We start from the raw sequence: 27,938 nt of genomic DNA, 5'->3' as shown, positions 1-27,938 counted from the left end.
GCGAGCAAAAAAAAGAGCGTGGCTCATAATTTGATGATTTTTATTAACATGTTGACATGCAAACCATGGCAGGTAAACCAGGCAGCCAGTTGCTACTACAACAGGTGCACATATTGACAATTGAGCTACATCTCATATTTCTCAGGTACAGAGAGCATGTAAATATAGCCTGCAAGACAACTGACAGCACAACAGTCTGGAGATAGAGTGCACATGAAGGTTATACATGAGTCCCGCGAGTGTCCTCTGCTTGAGGTAAAGTGCCAAACTCTGCTTATGTATTTGCCTGCAGCCACCAGTTAAGTCGGCCATTATGTCGCTGTCCATAAAGCGCTCCCACGTGTCAGCACGCAAGTCCGTTTGTCCCGCACATATCAACAAATGCAAGTTCCTGTTTGGTCTTTTTTCTGCACTCATGTTAGTCGATACAGCAGGAAATGTTGGGAAATTCTCAACAGAGATGATCAAAAATCACAGTTTTGCAGAGTCCAGAGACAACATATCTGCTGTAAGTTATACTGTACATTGAAGGTGTTTCTGGAGGCTGTGTAACATTACGTATCACAGAGGACGTGGCGTGAGCATCCGTCCAAGTCCCAGAAATGGTTTGTTCAGACAAAATGGTGAATAAGTGAGTATTTTAATGCCCTAGATACAGACAAGCTTCACTATAATTAGACAGAGAGCATGGCTTCACATAACTTCTCACTCCAGCTAGAATTTAAATGACCCACAGTTACAGCTTGGCGACAGCTTACATAACTAGATTCATTTCCTCTTGGAGGTCCCCAGTGAGCCATAAAACTTGTGCGGGGCTTCTCCCTCGTGCGAAATCCTCAGATTCAACTTACACAATCAAGCCTTTCACACCTGCCCTTGCGTACTCATACATAAATGCAGCAGCCACTGTGTGCAGTCGAGGGACAAAACAAAAGGCCACACGTGCTGTGTGGTGAATTTAAAACGGGGAGTGGTGCAGATGTCTAGACATGGTAAAGGGAACACAAACTGTGTCAGGCTCTGGAAAAAGTATCAACAGAAAAACTCCTCCTGGAGAGAGCTGTTGCTTCTACAAGCTTCTGCACCGGCCTTAAGGCCCAGAAAGGTCTGAAAGTTGATACGCTACTATTTACATTTATTGGAAGAGAGCAAAATATATCATCTTGAGAGGGGAAAAATATGCAAATGACCATGAATTTCCCATTATAATCATGCTGCAGAGAGAAATTCCCAAACGTTCAGTACAAGCAGTGAGAAAATGAGTTTAGAAGGAGTAACTGATGCAGCGTAAATAATTAAACATTTCTATAGTTCGTGTGGAGTGATGCAGATGAAGTTGTAGGAAAAGAACACGGCTCAGTGGTCTGTTGTGGAAAATGTCGGCCAAACAGAGACTAATGCAGCAAGTGAAACTCAGGAGCCGAAGTCACTGCCACGTACTGGGGATTTGGATTTCAGAGTTGAGTCTTAAAGCAGGTATCTCATGTCAATCTGGAGAAATGCTGTCATACTGTGTAGGATACAATAAGCTACACTGGATGTCACACCTGCTGTAAACACAAGAATTTATCTGAGATCATTTGGATTAATGTGTTGCCAAAACAAAATGCATGAGGTGCATTTTATTGTTTGGACTGTTAAAGAGAACAATGTGTTCCCAATTACTGCTGGTGCACTGCCAAAATAGGTTTTTTGCAATTAAAGTTTAGGGAAGTCTATTATTATCATTATTTGTGTGCAGCGATTGTAATAAATGTATAAGTGAAGTATTGTAGCTGCACAATAGGTTCAACATTTTGGCAAATAAGCGGAATTGTTTTCTGACAGAGAGTTAGATGAAAAGGTTGATACCACACTCATGCTTCTACTTTAAATAAGAAGCTACAGTCAGCAGCCTGTTAGCTTAGCTTAGCACAAAGACTGGAGACGAGGAGGAACAGCTAGCCTGGCTCATTTCGAAGACAACAAATAGTAGCTTGTCTGAAAGAGTCCGGCTTATAACTCTGAACATTTTTTGTCTGTCTGAACTAGGCTAGCAGTTTCCCCCTGTTTCAAGTCTTTGAGCTAAGCTAAGCTAACTGGCTGCTGGCTGTAGCTTCATATTTAATAGACAGATATGTAAGAGGTATCTGATTTATCAACTGGCATATTTGAAGTGTATGAATCGTATTTCCCAAAGCGTTGCACTACTGCTTTTCACAATCCTGTCCAGAAGACACTGCACCATGTTTTACAAAATCCATCTACCTCAAATCCTCTGCGAGGATGTGTGCAACCACACGCTTTATTCTCAGTCTTGCTAATTTGAGATTCTGAGTTTCTCAAAATTTGGCCACTTAAGTTTAAAGTTGTCTGCTGAATCTTATTAATAGTAAAGTCTGAAGAACTACTCTGCTCTACTCTGCTGTTCTTGACAGTTAACTGAGTATTTTCAGACTATTGATTGGATAAAACTAGCATCAACTTGATGTGACATTTTTCACTGTTTTCTGACATTTTCTAGACTAAATGACTAATCAATTAATCCAGAAAATCATCAGTAGATTAACTGATAACGAAAATAACTGAGTTGCAGCCCAACAAAGATGGCTGCATCTGATAGATTGAAATATTTTTACAATCAGTGGATAAATGTAAAGTTTTTTTAAAGGATTCCAAATTATGACGAAGGCCTGGTCTTTATTTCGTGGTGCCGTATTAGAGTGTACATCTCATGTCAGTTTAAACATTTTGGGAAATCAGCATTGTATCATAAGAAACAAAATCATTAGCATCAAACGCTTCCGTTCCTCATTCATGTTATTGTTGTAAAAACCAGCCCAGCGCACAGAAAAAGATCCAGACCGGCTCAAAGACAAGATACACAGGTGCCGTTTGTAACAGTCACATGATGTAAAGCACTGAAAGAAACAGTAAACCCAGTAAACAGGAACAAAGCTCAGTATTGTAGCTATTTACATGCTCACATTCTTCACCCGTTTCTTCGCCCATGACAGGCTGTGGTGGCTGAGAGGGCGACTCTTTCACCCTCCCTCTCTGTGCTCTTTACAAGTCACAGTCTCCTCCACGCAGATGCGTATGTGTGAAACAAAGCGCCGCCTCACAAACATACCAAACACTGGTCTTCAGATGAATGCTGCACATTCAGCAGAGAGCTCTGCTTTTGATCCATGCCTGATTAAAGTTTGTTGAGACTCATTTTAGCATCTAGAGTTATGATTACAAAGAAGTCTTTTTTTTTTCTCAGTGGTCACTGGTGTGATGTGAAGACAAACTGGTCAGATCACATGATGCCAGAGAGGGCTGCTAGGCAATTTTTAATTTTCCTGCTTCTTTTCTACTCCAGCTGAACATACATACTGTCACATGTTCCAAAGTGCAGACTGAATCTCACATGTCATTACATCCTGCATAAAGGTTTCCCGCCTGTTTATGCAACAGTATGAGGAAATAGTAAAACTGAATCACAGTATAAAAGCGTGGAGAGTTCATCGCCTGACGTGCTAGAGGACACATGTCTCGAGCTCTGTAATGAGGATGAAATGCTCCTTGAGCTGTGCTCCCGGGCCGGGAGCCCTGAACCCTCCCCTCTTGTCTACTCCCATATCTCCACTCTGTCTTATCTCCGAAGGGGTGGACGCTCTGCCTGCAGGATGCGGAAAGAGCTGAGGGCGAGGCGGTCTGGGGGTCAGGTCAGGGAGGCAAAAGGAAGGGAGGGTCAGACGTGATCCTCGATGGGGAAAACCAGGCGTGTGCCACGGCTCAGCAGCTCCTGCTCACGGGAGTCCAGTTCACGCTCCAGCGCCTCCTCTGAGGTGCTGCCGCTCCGTTTGCCATTGGCGCTCCAGCCCGACCCTCCGGCTGCATCCCCCCCGGCGCCGGACGCCCCGTTGGCTGTGATGGCAGTGTCACCGAACATGAAGCTCAGGTCGCCGTCATTACGGAGGATGTCAGAGTCATGGTCTCTCAGCTGCTCGTGGTTCTGAGAACATATCCACAGCGGAACATGAGGGGAGGGATGGAGCACATGGGGGTGACACACACACAGATGTAGGACGCACAGAGTGGGTGCATGTGGCGCGAACAGGTGAACAGACTGACATTAACGGTGCAGAGGCTCATAAGGGGCACTATGGATTCACAGAGGAAAGGGAAGAGGAGACCTCAGCTTAGTGGCCTGTGCTGCAGCATTTGCATTAAAGTGAAGTCAGTACAACAAATACAGGAAACCACAGTGACACACAAACCATAACCACAGTGAGTCTATATATGTGCTGACAGTTGTGAAATGGAAAAGTCTGTAAGAACATACATAGAAAGTTAGAAACCCAGTTTAAAAGCACACATTGCATTCTGGGTAAGTAATGGAGATCTGTAAAACTGTAGCATGTGGTTCTCACAGCTCTAATTGACTGGCTGACAATCAATAGTCTGCTCATGTCCCCGGGGACAACAGGATGAGTTAACGTTGGGTCAGCAGGGATTACTCAGATGAACGGATCAGGGAAAAGAAAAAAGAAAAAGAGGAGATTGCATAACCTCTTCTCTCCGACAATCAACCGGGAGGGGAAATGGAAGAAAAACACACTCCTAATAAAGACACCAGGCATAGTGTGGCTATTTCCTAATAAACATAGTGACACAACTGCAGCATGAAGAATAAATAAAAATAAACACATCTAATTAATTGTAAATTAATATGAAGAAGCCAATGTGAAAAATGTAAAGAAATAAATGTACAATATAGACGTTAATGATGGCATGTCTAAGAGGATGAGCTTTTATATCTAATTTTAATGGTAAGTCTTGTCACATTATATATTTATATACATATATATAAGGATTATAACGATTGCTTGTGTAGCCGCAGACCTCCTCTGTTATTAAAAACACATCAGTGAGCCACAGCATGGCACTGGGTGACATGTTCCCTCACTACACATGAATGTGGGCACTGTAATTTATTTTGAGCTGATCCCACAAAACATCATCCTACTGCTACCAATATTTACTACAACACCGAATATTAGTCCGCGGCTGAAAATAGTCCCTGACGAATGTGCTACTTACTCCTGCTGGAGTGGCATTTGATAAAAACTGCAGTGCCTAGCTGTTTCGGGAAATTGTTTGGTCTTTTTAGGAAATGAAACTCCACACAGTGCTCCACAGAAACTATTGAGGGATGGGCTGAAGCATTGTTGGTTTTGTCTTTTCATGGGATTTGTTGACAATGAGAAACACATTGGCAGCCTTTTCCTTAGTGGTGAGCCTAATTTCTTCAGTCTTTTCAAAGCCTTGCAGCCTTTTCATTTATAGAACACTATTAAACTAAATTGTTAAATTGGTGTAGCTGCATAAAACTTAAGTGTCTTCAAAGCTCCTTGTCTGAAAAATAAATTCTACAGCCACATTTTCAGTCTAATAAAATTAGAGGTCAACGAGAACCAAAATTCTCCTGTTTGTGGAGCAAACATTTCATAATATCCATAACGAAAGAGGAACCAGGCGAGGAGCTTTATTTAATCCAGTCTCCCCCCACTTGGCAACTCAGAGGCCTGCACGGTGCTGATTATATGAACAACCACCTAAATTCATGGCTCGCCTGGCAGGCAGCCTTACGCTGGCAAACCGACTGCAGCAAACCCGGAGAGGAAAACACTTACGGATGCAGAGCCGAACTGAACTTTCAGAGAATGAAACTTAAGTGACAGCAATCTCTGCGTACTTCGCAGAAAAGAAATGACGGTGACGGGCTCTTTGGGCCACTGAGAGAGGAGAGGATAATGGCCGAAAGCCTCCACACAAATGTATTTCACATTAAATGAAAGGGAGTATTTGCCAGAGTGAATCCAAGTGTGACCGTGCGGTCAGTGGGCGTCTCTGTGTTTAAAATATTGGAGCGCAAATGTCTTTCAGAACAGCGATCATCACTGACGTGGTGCTGAAGAGGGCCTTTTGTGCCATTTGAATGCAGAAAGGCTTCTTGACTGTCCATTTTCTCTGTGCTTTGTTTGTTTACTGGCAGGCACTGAGAATACTTTGACGGTAGTACAATTCTCCCGAGAGAAAAACCTTCAGTATTCACAGAGAGCCTTCCCGAGGCACCGGGCTCGGCTTTGAAGAAAGGAAAGGAAAGGAAATCTACCACATCTCGTGGTTTCACAGAATGCTTTGGTTATAGCTAATTAGGCTATAAAGCTTGAAATCAAGCATTTTAATTTAGCAGCAGCACAACATATTTTCACGATTAAAAAGTATTTTTAAGCATCATTGCCTGTAGAAAAATGTCTCATACTCTTGCAGAAGAATTAGAATAAACAATATTTTTTGGAAATATAACAAAGTTTTTGCCCACCTCCTACAATGGCATGGCTCTGCTGGCTAACCACTAGCTAGCTAATGGTCAAGTTTAATATGACGGGTTGGTTAGTCAACCAAAGCCCCATTATATTGGATAAATTTGCTTTAAACTGATGATTTCTCCAGAGGGTCGGGTTTGATTGATACCACTCTCATGTCTATATGGTAAATATGAAGCTTTGGCCAGCAGCCAGTTAGCTTAGCTTAGCATAAAAACTGAAAAGACAGGGAAACAGCTAGCCTTCTGTAGCTCTGTCTAATGGTAACAGAGGTAAGTAAGACACCAACCCATTATTTGTATTAATTAAACAAACATGATATAAAATGTTAATAAGTGAGCTTTGGAGGTGCTGGTAGGCAGATTTTGTTATCACTTAACAGAACCAGGCTAGCTGTTTCCCCCTGTTTCCAGTCTTTGTGCTATGCTAACTGACTGCTAGCTGTACCGTCATACGCACATTCCTGTGAACACTGACTGGACAACATCCAGTGAACATGTGTCACTGTGTATCTGTGGTGCGGACTGGTTTTTAGTGCACGCGGACACTCACCTCATACGCCTGGGGGCTGGTCAGACAGCTCGCCAGTGGTCCACAGTAGGCGGGCAGAGTGGAGGTGAGAGGCGGACCGCTGTGTGTCAAAATGGGCTTAAGGTAACTGGGCAGTTATTAAGGACAATGACCTGAAGACCTCAACTATGATCAGTGAGCAAAGGTTGGTTGAATGTAGTATAGTTAATATAGCTAATAATTCATTTAATGTCCATAATTGATTTTCTACACTGAACCACTTTCTAATATGGCACCCTTCACAAAGGAATTATAAGTTGCACTAATGCCTTTGTTAAAGATTAATAAAAATGAATGCTTTATAGATCAATTATAGTAATCATAATAACTTTTGGGTTTCCAGGCTATAAAGAATTCTCCACAACCTGGCGACCCAAAACCCAGACCAAAAGTCCAGCAAGACGCTTGCTTTGTCTTCTAGGTAACTTGGCACAACACTTGACACTTCCTTACTCTTTTGCTCTTATTTAAATGCTTAGATATCAATCTATAAAGCAAAAGTAAACCCAACTGTCTGATAAAACAGTTTGGAAAAGTTGATTCACACAGAACACACCGTGGTCTTGAAGCTGACTTTGATAAAGTCAGTCATTTCCTACAAGAAGTTCTCTTCCTGCAATAACCCACCATATAAGCATTTCAAATGATGAATAATGGCTTAATAACACTGAGGACGTCTGCCAGCAGTACATATTTGAAGTTTAAATCTGTATGGAGCTGTGAGCAGCTGACGCTTGGCAGCCGTGCAGCAGAGAATGAACCAGCGGGCTCCTCTGCCTCCTTTTTGTAATTGGTCAGGCTGGATTGCACTGTGGGAAAAACCCAATTCTCAGTTCAGCCGGTCTGGTCACCAATCAGCAGTGGCAGTATGAACATGCATGTTTAATCAGAAATCAAACTTAGCAGCCCATCGCACAGTCCGTTACCCAGAAACCAAAGCTCTGCGTCATGTGTGTTTACTTCAGCCTCTGCAGCGGAGGGACATGAGACGTACCCACCCTGCTTGCTTCAGCTGCCTCCAGCACGTGTCACCAGGGAGAAAGTCACCACTGTAAAACACAGCTGCTCTGCTCAAAACCAGCTACACAATCAGCCACCCGGGGAGGCAGCTGTTGAGCAGAGTGGACAGGAGGGAGGGAACGGGAGGTTGAGCCGCTAAGCACATTTTCTGGGCTATGTTTTTGGAGTCAGTCTGAGCAGGGACAGCAAACATTGTATGGATTTGTGTATGAGATTCTTCTTCTTCCTGCTCCTTTTGTCTGTCGAGGAATGTGTATAAGTAGTTTGAGTTACTGTGTACTTCATCACTTGTGCACTGAAATGAGTGAAAATATCTAAATATGAAATTAAATCTGAAATGTTACTCTGATCCCATATGCCAGGATGAGCCAATTAAGACACCAACTGCAACTGTGACTTTGATGGCTTATACAGTGTGCAAAGGGAAAATAGGCCCTGGACAATCACCTTGACTGGATATGAGACCTGATATTACCACAAAAAGCTACTTTGAGGTCCAGAAGCCTTCTTTGAATCTGTAAAGCAGGGCACAGTAAGGATACTTGTGATCAAAGGTGTACCACAGCCTGAAGAGCCATGCACTCTCCTGTTTGGTTTTACTTTGTCCTTCAGCCTGGGTGCCATCCTGGAGAGACACATAGAAAAAAATCAAGATTAGCTGCATAAATCCAACATATTATCAAAAAAAATGATCCTGGTAATTCTCATCCAGCTAAGTTGGTTCCTCAAATTCAGAGTGTTGATCTGTAGATCAAGTAAAAAGAAGTTGAATAACAGCACGCTCTTATTTTGAAATGTGAGAGTTACAACCATGATCAGCAGTCACATTATCTGCTGAGTGCTGATCATATGACTGCATTTATATGAGGGAGGTGTACAGCAAAGGTTACCACCATGCGCTGGGGCTTTACGTTTGGATAGATTTCTACATTGTTACTGGTGTTATTGTATTTTCATGCTCCACAATGTTTTCCACCATTGTTATACAGTTATTTAGAATGATTGAATACAGTTACACTATATGCGCATAGTGCAAGTTCTTGCTAAAGGAGGTACATGCTGTTGTGCTAATGATCTGAGCATATAAAGTCCAATATTTATGACTCAAGTATGTTGCATAACTTGTCAACGATAAATCCCCATCATAATCTCATGTGGTTTCTGGTTCCAGTGGTCTGGTACCAGTTAGAAATTTGTGGTTGAATTATTTTTGGTTTCAATGGTTTCCTAATTGTGTGGTGAGAAGTGGTTACAACACCTAAATACTATAATAAGTACATGAAAAAATGCTCCATGGTGACCTGTGCTCCTCCCTCCAAGACAAGACTCATCATATCATAAATGACAAGATGACTAAAAAGTGAGTTCAATCATATTGTGCACCACAACTAGTGGTGACTGCTTCCTGTGTCTCGTTCAGGAAATTCACTTATATTTCTCTTGACAAACTATTTGCGTATCATCAGACTTGCTGACTGTGCTCCGTGTCAACATAAAATTGCAGAAGCAGAACCATTCCAGCAGCGAGAGCGGCACCGACTTAAAGCAGTAATAAATGCATTCCTCACCCCCTGTAAGACCTGGAAGCTGTCTCCACAGGGCTGCAGGTCCTGATCTGGGTCCACGCCAACTCTGAAACACAGGAAGAGAGTGGAAAGAAAATATTAGCAAATGTACTTTAACTCTGAAGCAACTAAATTGCTGCAAAGGCTGTCACAAATGTGACTCATGCTTGGTTAGATGGTAATCAGCAGTATTTGTCAGCCCCTTATACTGCAAGCCTGCAATTTTCCTACTTGCGACCTCTGACCTGCTTTCTCGATGCAGTTTGAATTTGACATGATTTTGTAGATAGCCCTCTTTGACACAAAAAAAATCCCACATCTTTTTATGACTACTGCACCTGCAGAATGCTGATTTGTTCTCTTTGTGGCTCTGCTGCGTGTCAGAAGTTGCTTTCAAAGCACACACATCAAAGTGCTGATTGCCAGACCCTTTTAGTGGCTGAAAAATGTTGCAAATTAGCATTCAACTCAAGCACAGACAGAAAAAGAGTGAGAAGATGAAAGATATTACACATGTATGATTCAGTGGAAAGCATACAAGGGAGAGATTTGGCAAAGATAACAACTTTTCGAATCACGGCCCAAAGCACAAAACCACAGCCTTAGAAACAGGATAGGTTTCCACCAAAGCCAGAAATCACCATCAAGTCCCCCTGAAGTCCCCTTAGTTTGGTTTAATAAGCCAACAGAAACATAAGACTTAACACTTGGACAAAACAGCCCATTGTCTAGGCTTTGATTAAAGCATACAGTCGCCGTTGTGCTAATATTGACCAAAAAATTGGTCAATGCATGAATTTTTAGTGTGTACCATATTCATGCTATTACTATTGAAAGACATAGTTTGACATTTTGGTGAAGCCGCAGTCTAAATGTAATGAAAACCTGCCAACCAGCACCTCACAAACTAATGGAAAACTGTGCCCTCTGTGTTGGGGTTATGCACGTATGGGTCATGCACTGGCCTATTTCTCGATCAGGTGCAGTCACTTACTAGTTTATTTTTATCAGACATGCGAGTGGTGTCAATCTTCTCATGTAACGATCAGAACAGAAACAAGATTTGGTTTGACTGAATGCTTAACAGCTCCTTTAAAGTTACAGCAGCACATGTTTTTAGTCTTTGAAGCTGGACATAATTAATTTCCCTGTGGTGTCTCTTACCAACCGAGAGGGATTAAACTGAACACAAGCAGATTTTAAAGGGACACTTTTAATTCACATAAGCTCTGGAGCAGTTGAGTCTAATCCTTGTGGACAGAGGCCAAGGCAGAGATGTGTAGCCTTTCATGGTTAGATCTGAAACTACAACTGAGACCGAACAGTGGGAGGTGAGACTAATGTGTGTGGTTATCTTTAGACTTTTCCATAACAGCCACACAGAGGAAATATCCATTCTGACTGAACAGTAACAGCATTTTTCTTTCTGCTTTCCACCATAACAGCTTGAGAAGGAGCAGGCCACGGGTGTCCACACACACACACACGCACACACACACAAACACACACACACACACACACTCCTCTTCGGGAGGCGGAGGTTGGGTGTAGGTCAACGGACCTGCAAAAACAAAGGTGCAAAGCCTGCTGGTGCTGCATCAGGAAGGATCTGTGTGATTAGGACAGAACTGTTTGGGGGGTGTAGCACACGCTTCCTCTGATAAGAATCAGCATAGAACCGTCACACATGTCCATATGGAAACACATCGTTATGTAAGCGTGCTCCACTGACTTCAATTCACTCTCCAACCTTCAATCCTAATCCTGAAAACATTCCTTCCTCTCCTTAAACCCATCAAATATTCCTCACAAGCTATTTCGCGTGCAGGATTTCTGTCCTCTGGGGAAGACAATCCTGAACACAGTGCAAATGGAGAAACCATCAGGACACAGCTCTCAGTTTCTTTCTTACTTTCCTCTGTTGCACATACTTTTCAGATCACATCACACGTATCTGTCGAGCTGCTTCGGGCACCGGGATGTGTGATTTGTTCTTTGCGCTGCTGTGTGAAAGGCTGGTGGACAGTCCAAGGAGAAACAACAAAGAAACTGACTGGGTTTTCACATCACGCAGAGAAAGCCTTGAATAAAGCACTGCGGTACGGTAACTCCTCACGCTGCAGTGCCTCCACCGGAGCTGCTCAGCTGTTCTCACACCTGCTTTCCTAAAATATTGCTTCTCAACAAACAAACCTCTTTTACTTTATTCCAGCTTCTAAAAAATATCTCACATGTTCTTGGGAGTCTCAACATTTCCCATGTGCCCATGTTCCCCTTCAACAGAAAAACAGAAGTAAACAGTGAAAACAAAGAGTCCCATCTGAAGCAACCACACACTTTCCCAACACCAGTTACTGTCAGAGGGTTTGTACACATGCAGATAGCGCACCTGAAGTATTCCCGCTTTCAATGTTGACGTCACTCTTTCTGCAATGCTTTGCTTCCCCAGACGCTATCACATCATGAACACACACACACACTCGAGTATCGACCACATGAACACTTTTCAGTTATTTAGCTCTTCTTTTTTTAGTGTGTGTAAAAATAACCTGCTTGTGTGTTAGATACTCATATGAGGAACTGGAATGGTCTCAGTGCAACACAAATCTCTCAACTCTCACATTCGATCTTAACATATACAGATGGGGACTATATGTTATGTCTCAAGAATTAAAGTTGTTTTATGTGTGAAATTGAAAAAAGGTTTCTATACTATCACACGATAGATAAAAGCATATCATCCATATTATTTTGAGGATCAAAAACTATATCACAGTCAGTGTTTAAAGGTCCAGTGTGTCAGATTTCACCATCTAGTGGTGAGGGGGGCAGATTGCAACTGAATATATTTCGCCTCAGCCCTCCCCTACGGTGGCTGCTAAAAACGTGAAAGAGGAACTGCTCCCTCTGTAGATATAAAAAGCTCATTCTACAGCAACAAAAACACAATGATTTGTATTTTCAGGTCACACACAAACAAAAACATAATTATGAATGTTCCATTTCCGTCAAAAGATCCCCCTAAATCCTTGACACTGGACCTTTAATGGAGGACGAGACATAAATGAGAGTTTAAGCAGATAACAGTGACCATTCAGTGTTTTGTCAGTCTCGGCCAAATGTGATCCTCTGTTTTGGGGACATGCACTAATCCCCGGACTTGGCACAGAGGCCCAGCAGATGTTCAAGCCCACACATGAAAATAAAAATAAAAAACAGAGGATGAAATAACTAGAAATCCTCAACTGACAATTCAATTCAATTCAACAGTTCCACTGCTTTTATCTCTTATCAACACTTCCAACTCAACTGATTACGCTTTCGCTTGATTTCAGTTCCTCTCAGTGTTTGAACTTCGGCTAAATTTCACTTAAATCAGAGCTTACGCTTAAATAAACACTTCACCTTGGTTCAGTCCTTTCAGTGCTGCCATTCAAAATTGTTTCACTAATTGTCTTTTGGCCGCCACTTCGGCTTCTTTCGGTGTTAAGACAAAATTATAGTTCCCGTGTCCACGAGTGCGTGAGGGTCCACGTGATGTACATTTCCTCATTAGAAGGTTTAGGTGTAGGCTCTGTGCAGACCTCAATAAACTACTAAATATATCTGCGTGTGTGCAGAACGCATCCTCAAAGCAAAGCTAGTATAAACAGAACTACATACTATATGTGTTTCACCAACTGTCTTTTGAGTGCCACTTCAGCTTCTTTGAGCACTTCCATTTGAACCGTCAACTTCTTTGAATAGTTGTATTTTGTAATCTGCAATAATTTCTTTCAGCTGCAAGCACACTTCAATTTTCTCCCCAAAACTCAGCCTTCTATACAGCAAAGTTCTACCAAAACCCAAAGTAAGCTTCTACAGCAAATGGTTGCTCGAAATGCCCACTGTGTCAAAAAATGTGAACTGAAGCAAACACAACAAACGTTGCTAAAGATCCTACAAGAGCACTTAAAAATTTCAGCACTGGAGTTGACAGATTTGTAGCTTTTCCCTGCCCCAGCAAGATCACATGGGGATCACTTTATCTGTCGATGGCTGCACTGCCGGGGCTCGGTGATAAGCTGCACGGCTGCTGCTTACAAACCATCCATCAAAACCCTATAACAGAAACCACAGCATCTCTTCTCACACCAGACGTTTGTTATCCCAGCACCAGCTATCCTGGTGCTGAGATAACAACATCGACACATCCTGCTCGACAGCCTCATCAGAACTGCTTCTTTCTGACTCCCCAGCCAGAGGATTATGCCACAAACATAGTAAATTACAAATTTAATCTTTGGTATGAAATACTTGGGGAAAATACTATTAAACAGACTGGTTACACTACATGTAAACATACAGGCAAACATTCTGTCACGTGACATCCGACTACTTCTCAGGGCTTTGAATGTGTCCCCCACAAAGACTAAAAATGTGTAAATTTATGCACATATGCAGAGGATGATACTGAGCAGCACTGAGCATTGCTGATATCCGCCTGCCATGCACCACATGTCTGTGTTACCATGGTGACGAGTGCATAGGGGAGATTTTGGCGGCGCTCTAAACCTCCACCGAGCACAATAGTTCCCGCTCGGTCCGAGGAAGCATTACTCATATTAAACAGAGCCTGCACACTCAGGTCGCCTCTGCTGCTGTCACACACACACATCACCAGCCCATAATCCGCTTTGTCACCACAAACACAAGCTCCCAGTGCATCATGGTTGGGCAAAAATAAGGGAGGCCGGGCTGCAAACAGCCCAAGTTAGCATTCAGAGTGAAGAAGCGATAGCACTTTCTCTGGAGGAAAACGCCAGGATTTCTGCAAAGATGCAACAACAGTCCCTGTGATTTGAAAGGCCTGGATGAAAGCACGTCTGAGATGGGAAGCCAGAGGCAGGGGAGAACTCTGGCCCCATCTCCTGGTCAAAAGCACCAGGCAGCACAACACCAATTTAACAACGTCAACCGGAGAGGAACTACATGTTTCAGGAGAAAATAGTAATGCTTAGTTAAAGCTGGTACAAATGCAGAGCAAACATATAGCTGCCCTTCACAGACAGAGCAGTAACAACAGAGATAACACGTATTTCTGAAGCTAAACTCAGTAAAACTGGCTCAAACAAGATAGAAACGTTGTAAGGCCTCAATTTTGTCTTTTTAGTTTGTTTTACCACATGATAAGTGACAACTGTAACCAACTGATAACTATAAATGCTGATGCTGCATTCTTGTCCATGTTTCTTTAGCTAGTTTGTTTTAGCTAGTTTAAACTAGTTTAATAAAATAAACTTCACTTTGATAATTCACAGTTTATAGCTTGTAGGAATTAGAAGTCTCCCTGCTTTCCTTGGTGTCTCTGGTGTGACTTAAGCAAAACAAAAAGCTTCCACATGTTGGAGATGTTGGTTACTGCTTCTCCGAATACGTTAAGCTAGCTAACATTAGCTTTAGCGGGAGATTAGCAGTTCTTTCCCCCTTACAATTAGATTTAGATTCTGCCTCATTTTGTTATGAGGAACTAGCTTAATTACCAAGATGTCATTTCATCAATATTGATATTTTTCATTTACAGACAACAGCTAGGGAAAATTAATCAGTAATTTTACTTTTAGCTTTAGCAAAGCTAGCTGTGGTTAGCTTACCGGCTAGCTTTCACATCTCTTGCTTTAGCTGTCTAGTTGGACGTCTTTCTGTGGCAGAGCGCAGCGATGGAAGCTTATAGAGGCAACAGCTTTCCATCACTGCAGTTTAGTAACTTAACAAGATTAAATGAGCCAGTTTTAAATGTATTCAGGAATTTTATCTCAGTCCTGTGAGGATGCATAACATCTTCAAAGATGTTATACAGTATATTGCACAGATGTAAAAGCAAAGAAGGAACACTAAGTTGTTTTTGGAAGCTAAACAGTATATGCTTTCAATAAATCAATGTTAGAAATCAAGGTTAATTTTAGTCAATGTCTGTAGACCTCTAATTTAAACACCATGTCTAGTCAAAGTGTTTTATCTAAGTGTTATCTTGGAAGGAAAAAGTTTAGATTTAAGAAAAAATATTGCAGTAATTCCTCAATCATTTATCCCAATTTTTACCATTTGAAAAATTAACTATTTGGAGGCAAAACTACTGTCATATATTAACATATTTTCTTCCATAATTGGAATTTTCTTAACTGTGAGAACATGTGCATTAGTCCAAATGCAGATGAGGCCAAAAAGTACGGCACAAAACTGTCGTATCACCTGATGTGTAGCCAGGACAGCATGGGTGTCGTCCCACCGCCAAACACCCAGACAGTGAAGAAGACAATGAGCAGCGTGGTGGTGAACATCATCTGGCGGGCGTAGGTGGCCGTGTCTCGGATGGCCAAGGCGAATGCCATCGCTCCACGCAGACCTGCAGGGGGTCGAATCCAAAAATTGTCCAAACACATTAGAGCTGCGATGATTAGTTGGTTAATCAATAGTCAACTAAGAGAAAATTTGCTATTTTGTTAATAGCAAATTATAGATATTTAACAATCTCTGGTGTCAGCTTCCCAATTGTGGCAATTTGCTGTTTTTCTTTGTTATATGACAGTAAATTGAATATCTTAAGCTGTCAGACAAATCAGGCAAACTGAAGACATTACCACTGTTAAACTGAGAACAAGGAAATAATCATAATCAAGGATAAATAATCATTAGTTGCAGCCCTAAATCACATTTAGCCTGAAGGAATAAGGGACAAAAGTGGCTTTTCCATACCAGCAAACATCATCATATGCTGGAAGTTTCCCTTGATCTTGTGCCTTCTGCCGAGGTTGAGGAGGAAGGACAGTGGGTAAATGTTGAAAGCTCTTCCAATGAATATGGCAATCTGACGGACAGGTCAAGTCTTTAACTGAACAGTTTAATGCTGGAGAGATTCAGGGAGGGGGTATCCTGACCAGTTTATTACATGGAAGTGAACCTTCTAATGAAACAGCAAAATCTTTCTTAGAATGACCTGATTGTCTTTTTGGACATAAATAGCACAGAAATCCCCCACAAAAGACCTTAACTATGACCCAATTCTACAGCTGTGGAAAATGTTTAATTCTATGAGCGGGTTAGTCCCAAATGAAGACAGAAAAATTGCACATTTGTTGTGTCCCAGAAAGGATACAAAAGCCCCTATGATGAAGATGGGGCTGAAAATGTGATTCTGGAAGGTGAACAGAGCCAAACCCATGTAGGAGAAGATGAAATTCTCCGCCAGGAAGTGAAGGACCTCGAAGAGCTGCACGGGAAATAGAACATTCATCGTTAATTCAGTTCAGCAATACAAGCAAAAAAGGCACAGAAAGAGTCTTCTAATGTTTCCCACACTGCGCTGACTTCTATTAAAGAAGTCCTCTCCCTAGTTCGCTGAGCTATTCGCCTCATCTGCTGCCTCAGAATCCAGAAAAGCTTTGAGAGTTATTTTTTTCTCTCCCGGGCTGCCATGATGATTACAGAGCTGACTGCGTCTTTACTGCTCTGCGAGGGAGGCAAAGGAAAGGGCAAACACACTGACATAGAAACACAGGAAAACATGTGAAGTACTTGAACCTTGCCATTGTATTCATGTCTAGCTTTCTTTGAGACCAAATAACAAGAGCCTGCCAGGACACTGATCCAAAAAGTGTCACGCTGCGAGCTGTCTGCGTGCTAATCTGTAGCCTGTCCTCAAGACTGAACCCCCTCTGGGAAACTAAACAGTCGTGTCAGGAGGGATGTCCTCAGACAACCCCGATTAAGGTCACAGCGGGCTGATCATTGAGCCATCTGGCACCGGGGACGAGCACCCTGTTCCTACTATCAGGGGGCTCAAAACAGTCCAGAATAGATGGTGCAGGAAGTGGTCGGATGCTACCTGCTTGGTGCGTTTCGTGGACTCTTCAGAGAGGTTGTTGTAGGTGTAGTGAGCCTGCGTGATGCCACAGAACAGCACAGCCACGACGCCTGTAGGACAACACACACACATGCGAACACTGAGCCTTAATGCAGTGACTCGAACAGACAGAGTGCATTGCACAGAGTGGGCTGTATAAATTGGATATGCAATTGACAATTCGCCTGTTTAGATACATCAGAACTGCGGGATTAGCTTTCCAGCCCTCTTGCTGCTTCGCTTCTGTGCATCATACTGTCTGTTTGTTTCATCTGCTGCACATCTGCTGCATAATCTGTATTAAAGTCCCTGTCACATTTCATTTGTATAACAGACAGATGCAGCTCTCTGATGGTTTAACCGCACTTAGTTTAAACTGCTCATAATTGTGTTGGTGCATGATCATCAGTTACGTTGTAGTTATCTAGAAAAGCTTTTAAAATATTCAGCAACCAAAGACATCATGAGACCATTGAGTTGCATTATGGGAAATGTAGGATCCAGGCTTAGGACAAAAACTAAGGATACCTTGGTGATTCTTTTTTTTAATATGTCTCTTGTATGCCTACCAACTTAATAGAATGCAATACTAAATCACTGCTGTACCCCTTCAAAAACATCCCATGCTAACAAATCATTAGAAATCAGATACAAAAAATGGTCAATTTATTACAAAGCCAAAATATGACAAAATGTGAAAAAAAATAACGGAATAGCTGATGACAGTCTGACCAAAATATCATGTGTACATATTTATTCCCAATTTTGCCACCTTTTATATAACTAGAAATAAATTGGTTGTTTTTTTTTTTGCATCTTCAACATCCTCGATTCATATCTAGGAGTGCTAAGTAAGTCAACAACACCTGATTTAGCAAGTCCAGATATACTGTGACCTGGATGACTGAGAATCTTCAGTGTTTGATTCATTTAAGTCAGACAGAAGCTGAATATGCAGCCTTCTTTCACCATCCTGACCACGGCTGTCTAGTCCCTACTTCCCAAATTGCAACCAGTTCCTCCACAGCTCAGCTCACCTGTGAACCCGCAGGCTTCGGCCAGCAGGAAGGTGCTCCAGGACATGAGGAAGAAGAGGGCAGTCTCCAGCAGCGGGAAGCAGTGCAGCTTGGTGAACTTAGTGACGTGAGAATCGAGTTAAAGACGCAACACTGTTCTGGATCTTCACTAATCACAATTATAATGCTCCTGCTATCCCATTAAAGTAAAAGCAATCTGGAAAGTAGGCTTAATTTATGTGTTTTCAGTGGGTATCAGAGAAGGATATGAGAGCGGTGACAACTCCCGTGGCTGCACCCATCACAAAGGAACCGCTGAAAATACCCAGGAAAACCCCCACTGACTTGAAAAAGGCTGAGGCGTCAAACATGTGTGTGTTTGCTCCACTGGGCTGGTAGGCCACAATTGACCTGAAATACAAAAAAAAACATGCCGCAGGTATTTTCAGTGTTTACCAAATGATGTTTTGAATTGATTCACTTCCTCTTCCTCTTGAGGCTGTTTTTAAGGTTGGTTCTTTTTTGGAAAATAATCTCTGTGTTCATGTATTGTTTGTTTGTTTACAGAATTACAAAATGAAATCAAATAATTGGTCTTTAAAAATAAATCTGTAGAAGCGGATGATTTGTGATCTTCCAGCAGAGGGAGGCAGAGTGCCATCTGTCTGTCAAGAGGCGCAGCGATGCACAGCGTTGCTGCTCCGTCTCACATGTCAGTGTTGAATTTCAACATCAGGAGGGAAAAAAGCTCAAAAACCAGAAAGAGAGAGACGTTTATCTGGTGTAATAGGATGGAAAGTGTTGAGTTTTGCAGATTTAACTTACGATGACAGCACAATGGCCACTGCGTCATTCATAACACTTTCTCCAAACAGCAGAGCGTAGAGATCCCCATCTGCATGGAGCTCATTAAAGATGGCCAACACCGTCACTACAAACAGGGACAAAGATACATTCAAAAGGCATCTAAATGCATTAACTGCATCACATAATCCTGGTTAGCGTGCGTATGTGTCGTACCCGGGTCTGTGGCAGAGATGATAGCACCGAAGAAAAGGCAGTCGGTGTAGTAGAACTTGTCCGTTAGCTGTCCGACCACTTGCATCAGTTTGACCACACCGTACATCAGATTCCTGAAGACGGAGAGCAAAAGGTGCAGCATGTTTTGATCAAAACAGCCGGTATTATCACAAAGCTCCTGATTTTAGAGTCATAAACGGAAGGCGGACACTCACCCGATCACAAAACATGAGATGGCAGTGCCAAGAAACGCGTAAGTTATGATGGAGCCCAGGTTCCTGAAGAAGTGCCTCTGGAGAATGAGATGCAGAAAGGAAACAAAAAGCTTGTAATGTGTCTCTTTTGTTGTATTTTCAATCTGTGTTAGTGTTCTTTTCATTTGTAAACTTGCTGAAAATGTAATAAAGTTTTGTTTAAAAAAAAGAAAAGTAAGTAAAGGTAGAAACACGCTTTATATAAAAGTTTAGCAAAAGTGAGCAAAGTGAGCATTGCTGCTCCGTTTTCAGAAGCTGTGCATTTTCTCACTAAACTTGTTTTTATTTTCCCTTTACAAGACGATCAACTTCTAACAAGGAAGGATTCAACACAGGCTTCAGGTCAGCGAGGGCCACGGGACGGCGAGTATCTCCCTGTCAAATGCCACTAGAACCACAAACACGGATTCAGCTGTTTGACTGGTAGCAAAACAAACGAGCAGCACGACAAAGACCAGATCGCTTATATGGCTGAGCGTCCCGCCAACCCTCTGTGCAGCCAGCATCTACGAAACAAACACGCTGATTCAGGTTTCTCCAGGAAACAAGTTTTTCCTGCCAGGAGTGATGTCTGTCAAATAAAAACATAAAAAAATCGAGAAAAACAGCGAGAACAAATACTGCGATGATTCTGTTCAGGGTACACACGGCAGATCGACGGTGACAGCGCAGTTAGATCACACACACTGCTAACTATGCTAACATTTGCACATCAGCCGCAGCCCTGTGTGTTTTGCCACAGTGATCTAAAGCAGATGATTAATTGAATCGACAAGTTACCGCGCAGAGAGGCGCACAAACAATCTGTTTCTGTCCACAGGTGTTAACATCGCGCTTCAGATGAACTCCCACTGCAACAGATTTAAAGAAAGAAGCTAACGTGACCCCCCGCTTCCTATTTCCTCAGGCTCGTTGTTTGACTCAGCAAATTACTTTCTGAATAACAGCCTCACTGGAAAAACAAAAAAACCTGTTAACACACACTCGTGCAGTAGCCAGAAACCGTCACAGAGAGATTTTTTAAACAACAAACCAGAGGCAACTTATATTGTTAGACACTAAAAGTCTCCACAGACAGATTTGACAGCAATGTGGAGAAGATTAATGCTGAAATAATCGATAGTCCATCAGATAACAAATGAATCAACAGATCATTAACCTACAGTTTTGATAACTGATGATGATCATTGAAGTCGTTTATCAAGCAAACATTTTCTGATTCTATCATGAATGTGAGGATTTGTTCATGTTTTGTGTTTTATATCACAGTACATTGTTTGGGTGTGGGACTGTTGGCCAGACAAAACTTTTTACTGTTTTATAGACTAAAAATAAATCTATAAACTGCAACCCTACACAACACATATACTAAAGCTCTGTCCCAAATCCACACTACAAGCTAATTCCCAGCAGGCGTTCAGTCTATAGTGAGTTCACACTGGAAAATCAACAAAAGCATACTCAAAGCACTCAGTCTGCAGACTACAGTTGATTTTTGAGAGTGCTGTCGATGGACACTATTCTGCCACAATGCAATGCACAGCTGGAAGAAAATGCACATAAACTGTGGGTGGGTGATGAAACAGCTAGAAAAATCAGTATTAAATATTAAGAAAGACATTATGTTTTCTGTTTGTGAAGTTTAACCAGCAGTGATGTTCAAAAGACAGTTTGATGGATGTCGGATGTCACACGAATGCAACTAGTGCAAAAACTGTATACTAACCGTTAAAGCTATATAACATGAAAATAAGTTTGTCATGGAGACTGTGTAGCATTAATATGCAGTCTGAAGAGGCCACACTGGCAGCTCTGTGAGGCTACTTTGTCGAGCTAAATGCTGACTTTAGCATGCTAACATGCTCGCAATGACAATGCTAACTTACTTACTAACTTAAGTAGGTATAAAGTTTAGCGCATTAGCACAGAACACAACATGTCTTCTTATTTTGCAGGACAGTATTTGGTTATAAACGAAAGTATCTGACATTTAAATGTGGGCCTGATGGTGCTCAGTGAACAGTCAGGGGATCGCCACTCATTTGCCTCTGGGGACGATGACTCTTTATAAAATTTCATGGCACAGTTGCTGAGATATTTCAGTCCGGAGCAGAGAGGTTAACCAAGCAGCCGAAACTGCCATCCCTCGAGCCGCAGCTCTAAAAGCAGAATAAAAACTAAACCACTTCGATGAAACCTATGGTCAGATCCTCATGATGCTCTGCACGGTGGCAAAGCACAGGGATATTTCCCCTCATTCATCTGGCTTCTCCTTGATATCATCTATCACTGTGTAATTGGAAAAGGCTGAGGTGCGCCCTCACAATGAGAACATATATCAGATGTCAGCAGCTGCTTAAACACATTTCGCTCTCCATTATTTCAAGGTCGGGGCACTAAAGCACCCACAACCCACAATTCTCATACATAGAAAGTCAGACATTCTCATAGCCGTACATATGGTGATGGATTAATAATTCCAACAGCAGGGCCACCACACGGATCCCACAAAAAAAACAAATCTTCTGCTCTTCAACAATGAAAAGCAGAAACTACTCATACTGTCACAGTCAGCCGTTTTTTTCTTTGAGAGCGTTAACGGCAGAGAGGAAATGCAAGACATCTGCTCTGTACTTCCCCTCAAAAGGGCCACTCGTGCTCAGTGTAAGCACTGAATGCTCTCAGTGCGGCCAGTGAGGGCTTTCCTCAGCTAACCATCTGTCCAATGAGACAGCAGTTTGTGGCAGCAGGTATGACCACCTGGCTGACGCGGCAACAACACCTCAGGTTACTGTGCACTGAATCCAGCTTTGAAAACAGTCACAAATGCGGAATTTCACACGTAACATCTCACCTTCTTCAGACTGTACCCAGCATGGAAAATGATAGGAGGCAGCAATATGTTGAAGAATACTTCAGGGTCAAAGGTCACCTGGAAAAGATCATGAAATAAAAGAGTTAACAGGGTAAATCTGGCAAATGCATGAAGAGCTGATGTTCTACTCTGGCTGTTACCTTGCGCAGCATGTCATTCTGCTCCACATTGTGGATCTCTCTGGAATTGATCTCCCCTTTGAGGGTGTACTCAAAGAACTTGCCGCTGACATTAAGCAGCAGGGTGCTGACAGGTCCTTCCTTCAGCGAGCAGCTTGGGGGAGTCTTGTTGTGGTAGCTGGTGGCAGGGATGCCGTACCGCAGAATCACACCCACCAGCAAACCTGAGGAAAAGAGAGGATGACAGTGAGGCTAAAAAAATACACGTGAAATTTATACCCTCAGACACGTTTCCCGTGGGTGTAGTTATTCCAGTTAATCAGCTAATGAATGTGGGGGGAAAGAACCTCCCAAAAAGTAAATGCCACCAAAATCAAACTCCTCCAGTCAATTGCTCAATTCTGCCTCACAAGCCCCCAGGATCAGGCAGCGACACGCAGAGAGCAGCAGAGCAAAGGAAGAAAAATGAGGAGATGCTGAGCGGAGGCCAAAGCCAGGAAGAAAGGAAAGAGGCAGGCAGTTAGAGGACATTAATCCTCCGATCAGACAGCAGCTATCTGCAGGAGGCACGGCAAAGCAAAGCTGCCAGCACTGCGCTCACTCTCCCTACCCGAGGGTTAACCTCGCACATCACACCCTGCCTTGCGGCTAACCAAACACACACATACACACACACACAAACAGTGACAGTTTTGCAACAGGGTTAGCTTTGAATAATCCTTGAGAATTAAACATGTCTGTCGGTTGTCTCGGTTTCTGGCAAAATAATCAGAAACAGAGTCCACAAACTTTAGGTTCTTTCCAGCTAAAGGGAAGTTCCATGTTCATGGACCAGGAGGTAAAAACATTTGATAAGATGTCAACACCTCATGCTCCTCCTGTAAACCAACACCAACAACTATCATTAATATCGCTGATCTTTGTCTTGTATTTGTGCCACAATAAGCAACTGAATATACCAACTGAAAACACAAGTTTTCTGTAAAGTCTGCTCTTTATACAGCAAATCAATACCGTGACAAGGTTTCCGCTTGGCAGCACTTTCACACTGGTGAGTCCAAAAATGACAAACAGTGTTTAAACAGTGTAAAAACAGTGTATGTTTTAACTTCATCACATCAAACTGAATCCAGAGAAAATAATATTCTACAGGCCTGAGGTTTGTGAGACAATAAGACTTTAATATACTAATTCCACATGTTTATTAATGAATATAAGGTAATGTATAAGCCCTTATGTTATTAATGGTCCCACCTCTAGAATTGAGGAATCTCAGCTGTAATATCGTCGGTTTATGTTTTTGACCACTGCCAGGACCTGGCCCAAATCTGTGGAGCTGGAAAATGAAACTACAAAGACAGCTACGCTGGAGGAACGCCACAGCGCAGTTTACTTTTTCCGCATTTATAAAAACAAGTCAAAGTCTGTCTATGCCATGTTAGATCTCCGGTTAATGAGTAACATTTGCAGCAATGACGAATGGGATCATTCCGATAAACTACGAGGAAAAACAACATACTACAGATGTGGTATCACTGCTTTTTTTGTGGCCAGCCATGTCCTGAGACATAGCTGCCACATTCGGTTCAGCGTTACACAACACACATACAGTCACTGACTCTGGTCATGGGATTTGAACATGCCGTCAGATGATGAAGATAGACTTTGATTTTTCTTACTTAAAGAGTTTCTTGCCTGAAACATATCTGCCACCCTTCAGCTGCCGGCAAAGAGGAATGATCAGTGTTGATTTCCCAACTAAGCATTTGCAGTTTGCCTGCGTAGCGTGTTCACCTCCATGAATGTTCTGTGCTCATGTGGAATAAACATAAACTCACTGGCACAGAAATACATCCAGACGCCAGCTGACGGCAGCTGAATGTGATGACCTCTGCTTTCACACCTTTAATTCTCACACCTTTAACAACCAAAGACAAAAGGAAACGTCCCTTTTTCTTAAAGATGATTAATGATGATGCTGGTTAGATAAGCAGTGGTGTTGTAGTGACAGCACTTTGAACAGCCAATGAATGTAGAGGTTGAGTACATGCAACACATGCAAGACATGCAGTTCAAATCTTTAAATCACATAATATTCTTTGAGAGATGCTAGATGGTCTCAGGAGATAAAATACTCGTCTACATCAAGGTCATCTGATTTCTTGCACCACAGTCTAAGTGCCCTCGATGTCAGGGTGCTGGTTCCCAGTCAGAGCGGCACATGCAGCAGCCTGGTGGAGTTTCAGACAAGGCTGAGCAGCCGACAGCACCTTCTAGAAACCAGCGCTGGCCCAACCAGATGGGAGCAATGTGAGCGGCTGGAAATGCGGAGGCGCGCCAGTGTGCGTTTGCTCAGACTTAAATCGTCTCCGTGTCTTCAGCTTTATCTTCCCATCGCCTCTGTGCAGCCGCTGTGCAACCACCAGGGAGACTGAATCATGCAAAGCCTGCGGGAAGGTGGTGACTGTGAAGGAGAGAGAGCGTGTGCGTACGTGTGTGTGTGTGTGTGTGTGTGTGAGTGTGAGTGTGTGTTTGTGCATTCAACATATAATCCTATAAGCCTCACCGTAAATCATTGCCAGCCCGGTTTCGTGGAGGAACCGGACCCGTCTGTGCTTGAAGAGCCATATGGTGAGAATCGTTAAGGTCAGCAGTAAAATGAATGTCAGCAAATTAACGCTGTCCTGTCGGTGACTTTCCTCGGCTTCCTTCTCGGTGGCAAGTTCTTCCATTCCGTCGTCCTCCGCCTTCAGTCCCGACACCGCGGTCAGCAATATCCAAACGCGCAGCATCGCGTCCAGCGCGGCGAAGGCTCCGCTCCGCTTCTGTCGGAGAGCGTCCATGGTGCAGGATGCTGCTGCTGCTGCTGCTGCTGCGGGCGGCACACCGCCTCTATGCCATGTCACTGCTGGAGGATACGCACAGCTGAGCCGAGTGGGGAAACAATTCAGTGCTCGCAGACCGGCGAGTTCAACCTTTTAAAGGTACACTGCGCGATGAGAGAAAGGGCGACGGAGCCGCTCCGGAGGGAGAGTGCGCTGCCCTGGTGGAGGACACCGAATCACACCGTGGCCAGACAGCCACCAAGTCCACTGATTTCAGGCTACTGAGTCATTGTCCTGAGATTTTGATGAATGTGCACATCGGTGCTCTGTCCTCCTCAAAACAGGAAACTCACATGGGCTGTGCTTGGCTGCTAAACGTCAGCCCTTTGCAAGAAAAGTGGGCTCACATATCCGCCTTGGATAATGATAGCAGAGGGAGGAGAGAGGTGGGATGATACCAGGGGGGCCACAGCTGAAAGGGGCCCCCAGAGGGTACCAGAGCAATATGTTTCAGGAGGCGTTTCTGTGTCCCCCCAAGACTTGAAAGTGGCACAAATCAATATTATTAAATTAGTAATGGGTCAAATATGTAAAAGGTGTTGCTCAGTTCAATCTTCTTTAAACGTGCTGTTTTGGTTTTATGGCTTCACCTTTTCTTTCACTCTCACGAGCCTCTTTTCCAACAGCGAAACAGCTCTGGTAAACCCACTGTAAACTACCCGCTGCAACCTGCCAGTGAACATCGCATTTAGCTATATTTCCCTCAGGGGTGAGTGGAGACCAAAGATTTCTCAGTTAACACAAGTCCAAATAAATATTAACTACACTTTGCTTCTGCTGCTGAATGTGTAAGATAAGATAAGATAAGACTGCATTGATTCCATGCTGGGGAAATTTCCTTGTTCCAGGCAGCAAGAATAAGAAGAAGAGGCAGTAAAAAATATATAAGCAAAGAGGCAACTGTTTGCTAGTATGTTAAACATGTTAAACATGTTAACCATGGCCACTTCACACAGCATTATTTGGTTCACTGCTCCTGAGTGGCCAAAAAAATCAATTAATGCAGGTTTATTTATTTTATAGTTTATTTTGTACTCACTTTGACATATCCATGAATAAAGATGTATTTAATAAATGACTGACTTTGACTGCACACACAAAGCACAGAGGGTGTGTGTGTGATGGGGTAATGATAGTGTGAGGGGAATTGGTTTGGGGGGGTATTCAACAGCCCAGGGCCCCCCAACAGGTGAATCCAATCATGCCTTATGCTATCATGCGCTATGACAGAGGTGCTGCTGATTTCCTCCTGAGTTAATGGACTGCTCCACTGTCTTTTTGCAAGCCAGTGGGGTGCACTCCAGTCATTGCTGCTTAAATTATGAGAAAGCCAGTGCTGCGTGAGTGAAAAGGAGATGAATTTCTTCAAGTGAAATTCAAACTAATGTAATAGTAGCACCTGAAAGCACATTTAATTTTGAAGATGCTGGTTTATCATAGGCTTTATCAGCACAATGACTGGCAGATCCAGCTGTTATTCAGGGATACTAAGTCTGGTGAAATGTTAATAAGATTTCAAGCAATTTCCCTCTTTGAGCTGTGATTTAATTTCTAATTCTGTCAGTGGGCTGTTTTGCCTTTTCACTCAGCAACTTCTTTCTATCACACTGTATGATATTTAATACTCAAATGCTCTTTTGATAGATCCTTTACCATACACCACCTACTCCACACTTTCAGCAGAAAAGTATTTTGTATCTCGACAGTAAATCGGTCACTTAAGGGTCACACAGAATGAGAAGTGGATGTACAGAAACACCAGGCTTCAGAGCATCTTTTACAGAGGCATGATGGGGGATTACCTATTATTAGACTGGCCTAGTGGCTTAAGTTGCAAGTTAATCTCATGTCTGGCTGGACATGGTTACATGTTTGTGGTTTGTTGTGCATGATTGTGTGGTCTTCTTATCTAGCTCACACTGCATACATTACAAACATGTAAATATGGCGCACTTCCATTTTGCATGATTTGGTTCGACACTCTTTTCACTCTTGTATTTCATCCCATGATACCATACTGTATATTTTTGTGGTAAAGACAACACCCAGAGAGGTGTGCCCAATGTGCAGATGACGGTGCGTTCAAGATAGTCTGGTGAATACACAATTTTGATTGGTTCTCCTCACTGACTATTGATTGGTTGCGAGATCAATCTAATTTGAGAGCACCACTCTATATGACGTATAACTGTATTTTGCCACAGAAAAATACAGAAGAGTAATTAATTTTTAATCACCTCAACAATTCTAGTGTATTTCACAACAGGAGCTATTATGTGTTTATATGCGCTATAGGAAGTTAGCATATGAAATTGAATTTGGGAATAAGTTATTCTAGATCTCTGTTCTTATTTTGTGTCCCTTTACCCATCT

General features: G+C 42.7%; 1 protein-coding gene across 1 annotated transcript; it reads right to left on the bottom strand.

Moving 5' to 3' along the window:
• Nucleotides 1-41: 41 nt before the first annotated feature.
• On the bottom strand, nt 42-25,768 carry slc9a7 (solute carrier family 9 member 7). The gene is made up of 16 exons (XM_041934845.1): nt 25,247-25,768; nt 22,702-22,904; nt 22,541-22,618; nt 19,648-19,724; nt 19,433-19,545; nt 19,238-19,343; nt 18,682-18,823; nt 18,434-18,539; nt 17,379-17,467; nt 16,650-16,763; nt 16,250-16,361; nt 15,746-15,899; nt 9,518-9,581; nt 8,492-8,574; nt 6,912-7,017; nt 42-3,982 (listed from the first exon to the last, which is right to left on the bottom strand). Exons 1-16 carry the CDS (start codon nt 25,521-25,523, stop codon nt 3,719-3,721), a joined length of 2,088 nt encoding a protein of 695 aa, XP_041790779.1. The 5' UTR covers nt 25,524-25,768; the 3' UTR covers nt 42-3,718.
• Nucleotides 25,769-27,938: the final 2,170 nt, after the last annotated feature.

Source organism: Chelmon rostratus, chromosome 4 (assembly GCF_017976325.1).
Source record: "Chelmon rostratus isolate fCheRos1 chromosome 4, fCheRos1.pri, whole genome shotgun sequence".
Classification (NCBI taxonomy): Eukaryota; Metazoa; Chordata; class Actinopteri; order Chaetodontiformes; family Chaetodontidae; genus Chelmon; species Chelmon rostratus.
The sequence above is the reverse complement of the archived record's forward strand: the minus strand, read 5'-3'. Positions and strand labels throughout refer to the sequence as shown.

Bases quoted from the DNA above. Each gene is read 5' to 3' on its own strand.
- slc9a7 (XM_041934845.1), bottom strand. From the start codon at position 25,523: ATGGACGCTCTCCGACAGAAGCGGAGCGGAGCCTTCGCCGCGCTGGAC. The intron at 18,824-19,237 runs GTAAGTTAAATC...TTTGTATTTCAG, and splicing joins GTGGCCATTGTGCTGTCATC to GTCAATTGTGGCCTACCAGC. The intron at 8,575-9,517 runs GTGAGGAATGCA...GTGTCTCTCCAG, and splicing joins GCTTCCAGGTCTTACAGGGG to GATGGCACCCAGGCTGAAGG.